The sequence below is a fragment of the Mastomys coucha genome, unplaced genomic scaffold, assembly GCF_008632895.1.
Source record: "Mastomys coucha isolate ucsf_1 unplaced genomic scaffold, UCSF_Mcou_1 pScaffold15, whole genome shotgun sequence".
Classification (NCBI taxonomy): Eukaryota; Metazoa; Chordata; class Mammalia; order Rodentia; family Muridae; genus Mastomys; species Mastomys coucha.
In genome coordinates, this window is record NW_022196897.1 from 129,763,784 (window position 1) to 129,771,003 (window position 7,220).

Genomic DNA, 7,220 nt, shown 5'->3' on the forward strand with positions numbered 1-7,220 from the left:
AAAAAAAAAAAAAAAAAAAAAAAAAAAAGAGTTGCCCTGGTCATGGTGTCTCTTCATAGCAACAGAACACTAAGACAGATGGTATAGAGTAGAAGTGTTGTAATGTTGACTGTTGATGGCATCTAGACTCACATAAGAAAAACGCCTCTGGGCATGTCTATGAGATTTCTTATATTGGGTTGAGATAAGTAGATTCACCCTGGATGTGGGCTGGGGTCCTGCACGTCAGTAAAGAAACAAGTGAGGTAAGCTCTAGCATGATCTGCCTGGCACTCACCACGTCTGAACATCAGTCACGTGCTTTCAGGCTGATCTGCCTGGCACTCACCGCGTCTGAACGTCAATCACGTGCCTTCTCTGTATCCTTTGCTTGCCTTGTTCTTGTTGATTTTTAGATTGATCTCTGATGTGTTTTACTTGTGGTTCAGTAATTTCTCAGATTTTATACATTTCTTAAAAAAAGCATTTCTAAAGTCTTTGAAATTCTAGGCAAATAAATGTCTCCAAAAGTCTTAAAATTCTTTATGTGAAATCATAGATATACAAACATCAATTCTAATATAGTTGAGAAATATCTAACATAATATAGAGGTTTTAAGCTGTATTTTATAAGGTAAAAAACTCAGAAGTATGAAATTCATCTAAACAACAAAATCTGAACAACAGTATTAATAACATAACAACACACTTGGCTTTCTATGTTTAGTGACTACCTTTATGTTTGGTGCCTGGAGGGAGTCATATCATTTAACACATATGACCAAAGCTGCAGCTTCTGTCTGAACATAACATCATAAGATGATCTATCCATGAACCGCTTCATTCACCTCAATTGTCCTTATTAGCACACTTCTCTAACATTCCTGAAGAGGCATTCAGACTCCACACTGAGGTCATACTGAAGTTACATTGGTTCTCAGCTACTTGTTCCAATCCGTTAAGGACACTGTTATCTCCCTACCACAGATAGCCCTGTCCTTGGAGAGCCACCTAAGGCATTTTCCCACAATCTCTATTTAGCCAAGAACAGCCCCAAGATCAGCTTAAGATGCATAATAGGCAGCTTCTGCCAAAAGAATTAGGGTTGAGAATAGATTTATAAATCTTACTCACAGCCTAAGATGCATTCGAAACACTCACTTCTGTTAGGGTTCAGGATAGTGGCTTTAAATATGAGTGTACCAACATAAATTATACTCACCATAAATGCCATCTCTGGGTACCATTAGCTCCACAAACACTATCCTCTTACAGAAATTATTGAATCCTGACCCTGGGTTTCTACCCCGCCCTTTAGTTCCCAGATAAAATACAGATACAGCCTTTATATTTACAATAAGCCTTAAACAGCACAAGAGCTGGACAAATACCTATCCTCAATGCTATTAGAATCTACTTTCCTATTGATAAGTTATTATTTTTTACTACTTACTATGTTTCTCTTGGGCTGCTCTTAACTCCAAATGGCCAGCCCTCAGGGCCACGTTTTTATGGCTCACCTAACCCATGGGGCCTTCTCCTTCTTCCTCCTGCATCTTCTTCTCCTATGATTCCTCTCTAATCCCAAACCCTCGAAACCTATACCCCAGCTGTCCCTTATGCCTAGCTATTGGCTGTTGGCATCTTTATTTAACCATCAGAAATAACTTGGAGACAGGGTCACTTAGCATCTATAGGGAGACCCTCTTATCTCTGGGGTGAGCATTCTTGGGGGCCCAGTATTAGCATTAGAATACAAGCAGCATCAGGCCAACCCACTACATTATCCTTTAAATGAAATACCAGAATGAAAGACCTTGGGTATAGCACAGGTCATAACATGTCTTTCTAGAATGGGCAAGGCCCAGAGTTTAATCTTCAGCATCACAAAACAGAATTTTCTGTATGACTACAGGGAAATTATAAAGCTGGGTCAGTGGAAACTCACAATTTGGTTTGGGTTGAGTCTTCTCAGCCTATTGAAAATTATTAAAATTTGGGGCTAGATAATTCTTTTTTTTAGGGGCTGTCCTCTGCACTAAAATGACCAACTGCAAGTCTACCCATTACACACTAGATGCTAATAGCAAATAAGACTCACAGTGGCAACCAAAATGTTTTTTTGCATATGTACACATGTAGTATATGTACGTGTTTATGTGAGGTCTGTATGTGTGTATGTGTGTGTATATGAGTTACATGCCTGAGTGTGCATGTGTGGAAGCTAGAGACAGGATCAAGTATCATCCTTTATCACTCTCCATTTCGTTCATTTTATTTACTGTGTGTGCTTAAGTGCATACAACACAGGGAATGAGATACAACGGGTCATAACATGCATGAAGAGGTCAGAGGACAAGTTTCAGAAGTCGGTTCTCTTATTCTGAGGAAGGGTGTGGCTCCTATGATTTCTGAGATATGTACCCCAGCCTACTTGGCCTGGAAGCTTCTGGCCAATTTACCTATCATTGCCTTCCATCTCACTGTAGGAGTACTGCAATTTCAGATTGTAATATGGCATTCAGCTTTTGATATGGATTCTGGAAATCAAACTCAATCATCATGCTTGTACTACAAGCATCTTTATCCATTGAGCCATTTCTCTCAGCTCCTTTATTTATTTATTTATTTATTTATTTATTTATTTATTTATTTGTAGTTTTTGGAGACAAGGTTTCTCTGTGGAGCCCTGTCTGTCCTGAAACTTGCTCTGTAGATCAGGCTGGCCTCAAACTTAGATATCCACTTGTCTTTGCCTTCCAACTGCTGGGTATAAAGGCATGAGCCACTAAGTCTGTCTTCCACTTTGTTTTCTTTAAGAGGAGTCGCTCACTGAACCCAGGGCTCACATATTCAGCTATGCAGGCTGATCAGTGACTACAGAGATCTACCCGTGTCTACTGCCACTTACAGCAGGGGCTACAGACACTTGTCTGGCTTTTTAGTAGGTGCTAGGGCTCCAAACTCAGGACTTCATATTTGTACAGCTGGCATTTAACCTGCTGAGCCATCTTTCAAGTCCCCCAAAAGGTTTTCTGATATTACTGCATATGTCATAGGAGAGGAATTATGCCCATAGAACCTTGACTTTAGGAACATAAAAGAATTAACTCACATTTTATTCATCCAGCACAAACTCTTGAATTCTAAGGCTTGAGTCAGATCTGAAATTCTAGTAGCCTTAGAAATGAGGACTAACATAAAGAAAATGAAAGTCAGTAGGCCACCAATGAAGGCCATGCTGACTACATGATTAAGTAGGATTAAAATCTTCAAATCGCTGTGGTGATAATCTTGTTGACTCAATTGGATTGAGGAAGGCCTAAAGGATCAGCAAGGCACAATCTGGTATCTGTGCACTGTGTCTTGACTTAATCGGTAGATTATCCCTTACAAATCTATGTGATGGCATTACTTGGAAACAGTGAAAGGCAAGAGGGACCTCTGGAGGAAGCAGGTCAGCAGCAGGCTCATCCACAGAGACTACAGCTTGGCCTGGCCCTTTCCTGTAGTCATGGATACCGTTCGCCCTGTATTCCCATATTCTTTTTCCCCCTTTCTGGTGGCCATAATGTGACCATCTCTCTTCTGTTCCTCCTTGATGGGTTAACATCTCTGAAATTATGAGTCAAAATAAGTCTTCCCTTTTCATTTGTTCTCAGCTATTTTGGGTCATATTAACACAAAGTAGCTAGTACAGCTTCCAAGTCCTATGTTCTTTCTATAGGCTCAGAGACTTCTCTCAGAATTCTCTCTGCCTTTGTTGCCTGTAGCATTCAAGTCTCTTCACTGCATTGCCTCCTGAACAGGGGGTCTCTATACCCCCTTGCATCACTCCTTCCAGCTACGAAGTTGATACTTTAAGGCTGTGTGTGTGTGTGTGTGTGTGCATGTATGTGTGTATATGTGTGTGTGTGTCTGTATGTCTGTATGTGTGTCTCTGTGTGTGTATCTGTATGTATGTGTGTGTGTCTGTATGTGTGTCTGTCTGTGTGTATATATGTGTGTATGTGTGTGTGTATGTGTGTGTGTCTGTATGCCTGTGTGTGTATCTGTATGTGTATGTGTGTATGTATATGTGTGTGTATGTGTATGTGTGTGTGTCTGTATGTGTGTGTGTGTGTGTATGTGTGTGTAAGAGCTACAGGTAAAGGCCTGTGAGATATGCTGGTAGCTAACTTTGCTTGCTTTATCAACTTGGGGTCCTTCATGAGTCTACTGAAGGAGTCTGAGCCCCTAAAGTACTCGCTAGCTCTGAAAGGTCTCAGTGGAATTCCATCATAGCAAGTTCTTTCCGATGAAACATTCTACCTTGGAGGGAAGTTTATTGAGACTTAAGATATTAAAGGGAGGTGAAACATTTACCCTGCATGGCAGCTGATAAAACTCAGGCGGGTAAACAACTCAATAGCTCCGGAACTCCCCTAAACCAGCTAGACTTGCTAGATCTAGTCCCTCCTTCCCCAGGCTTACATAGGAAGGAAGGACTGGGGAGAGGTACTCTCAGATGAGCCAAGCTGCCCAAAAGAGTCCTCAGACCACCTGGAAGAGGCAGAGGCCAGCAGAGCTGCCTGGAAGAGACATATCAAGCTACTCACAAGTTTGCTTTTAAAGTAGGCCTGCAGATATCCAACTTTTGTGGGCTATAACCCAGACTAGGGTGAGCATTGAGTGATCCAACTGTCTTTGGGTCATTTCTGTTGTTTTAAGTACCGCCCCCATACACACTCATATTCTTGGGGGTAAACCCATAAATCCTACTGTTTCGCCAAGTTTGGTAGCAGCTTTACTTGGGTCTGTGTTTTGTTTTCCATCTGCGGGGAGCAGATGCTTGTTCACACCCACTCCTTTGTCACAAAACACCACCCATAGTTCCAGTTTTGGTTCCTGCTTGGCTTAATATATTGTGACCCCTTACATAGATCAGTAGAAGGTAGAGAAGGGAAACTGCACAATCATGCCCAACACATGACAGAATACGTTGGTGAGACAGGACGCTGTTGATCCTAAGACTTTTAAAGAATCAGAAGGTGAGTGGACCCTGAGATTAGATTGCCAGTGTGGGCCATCAATCTTTGACAATACCCTCCCCATCTTGGCATGTTCCCAAGTTCTTTCCCCTTCTTGTCCAACTGTGTTCTTTCCATACTCTGATGTGAAATTAATTCTCTCCCCCTCATACACACACACACACACACACACACACACACACACACACACACACACACGGGGGTGGGGCATGGGGTGAAGGGAAAAAGTAAATAAGTAAATGGAAGAAAATAATCAAGGCCAGGCATGGTGGTGCACACCTTTAGTCCCAGCACTCAGGAGGCAGGCAGATCTCTGTGAGTTTAAGACCAGCCTGGTCTACAGACTGAGTTCTAGGAGAGGCAAGGCTACATAGAAAAACCCTGTCTCAAAAAAAAAAACAAAACCCAAATACAAACGAATAAAAAAAAATTCTTAAGAAAAAAATTGGGAGTGGGAAAAAGAAGATTTAGGAAAAAAGTAGCCAATGACCTCCAAGTTAAAATGGAACTTTGAACAAGTTAAAATGAGATCTGAGGGGCTAGTGAGATGGTTCGGTAAGCAACCACATGGTGGCTTACAACCACCCGTAATGAGATCTGACGCCATCTTCTGGTGTGTCTGAAGACAGTTACAGTGTATTACGCTGGAGCAAGCGGGGCGGGAGCGAGCGGGGCAGTCCTGAGTTCAATTCCCAGCAGCCACATGATGGCTCATGGCCATCTATCTGCACAGCTACAGTGTACTCATACACATAAAATAAATAAATAAATCTTTAAAAAAAAATGAGGTTTGAACATCATTTAAGTCAACAGGAAATGAAACAAACAATGATGTCCCATCCCAGGGAATAAAAGAACCATTCATGAACAGCACTTTCCTTAGTACAAAAGGAAGCTCTTGAGAAAGCTCTTCCTCCCCAGAATTCCAATGTGGAATTTGAAATAAAAATATTATTAATATAGGCAACATTTATTGAGCTATATACTTAAGATTTGTAGACTTTATGCCTCAATAAAATGCAGTATATATATATATACTTTATATATAAAGTATATAAAGTCATATATATATGACTTTATATACTTTGTCATTAATGGCCTTCTAACACATTGATTCTCCCAAGAAGAACTGAATAAAGTAAGAATATAATGTAGCTGGGAATGGTAGCACATACCTTTTATCCCAGCATTCAGGAGGCAGAGGCAGGTGTATCTCTGAGTTCAATGCCACCTGGTCTACAGAGAGAGTTCCAAGACAGCCAGGGCTATATAGAGAAACCTGTCTCTAAGAACAAAACATAGCATATATATGTATATCTATATTAGTGTGATTCTACCATGCTTGTTTGCCTACCATGCTCTTAACTTACTTAGAGACAGCAACAGCTTTAACTTGTATTTTTCCATCAGGCAGAGTAATAGGTTTTATATATTTAAATGTATTATTTTCACCAGAACCAACTTTCTTTAGGAAGTCAGGCTTGCTGCCATCCAGGGTGTAATATATGTTGACATCTGGGGTGTCTGAAAAATCCAGAACAGGAGAATCATAGTTAACACTGAAATAACAAGTCCTTGTATACCTATAGTCTGTTAAAAAGAACACACAAACACACACACACACACAGTAAGTGAATAATGATTCTGTTATTTGTGCTAACACAGTACTCTGCATGAATGAATGAATGAGCTCACTTCATCTATTCATTTATATTACTGTATGCAGTAGGTCTTAATTTGTATCGATTCTATTGGTGACAACTAAGTACCCAAGAGATTAATGAACTTGATAAATAACAAAGGATTTTCAGCCCTTACATGGTTAATCACAATTGTCTGTCATTCTAGTAGCAAGGAATCCAATGCCCCCTTCTGGTCTCAGTAGATACCAGGCATGTGGTTCCCAGGCATGCATGGAGGCAAAACACCCATGCATATAAAATAAAAATATAAATATTCTTAAGAAAGAAAATGGGAGTAGGAAAAAGATTTAGGAAAAGGAAAGTGACTAATGATCTCCAAGTTGAATGGCAGTAGCTTTGAACATCTTAATATACACAAAATTTATGAATCTATTGACCTAATGATGTGTGGTTTGACTTCTGCTGGGCTGGGCACACAGCCTGCAATCCTGACTCACTGCGCTCTCTGTCTTCTAAGAGGTATTAATACAAATAGAAGAGGGATCAGTTTTAGGATAGCACAAAGCAC

At 40.5% G+C, this 7,220-nt stretch overlaps 1 protein-coding gene across 11 annotated transcripts in view; it reads right to left on the bottom strand.

Annotated features, from left to right (window-relative positions):
• Dzank1 (double zinc ribbon and ankyrin repeat domains 1) overlaps nucleotides 1-7,220 on the bottom strand; it is a 47,043-nt gene that overhangs the window by 35,564 nt on the left and 4,259 nt on the right. For all 11 annotated transcript variants that reach the window (XM_031372106.1, XM_031372105.1, XM_031372109.1 and 8 more), the window contains exon 3: nucleotides 6,380-6,533. In XM_031372106.1, coding sequence (XP_031227966.1) covers nucleotides 6,380-6,533 — 154 coding nt within the window. The remainder of the gene's footprint in view (nucleotides 1-6,379; nucleotides 6,534-7,220) is intronic.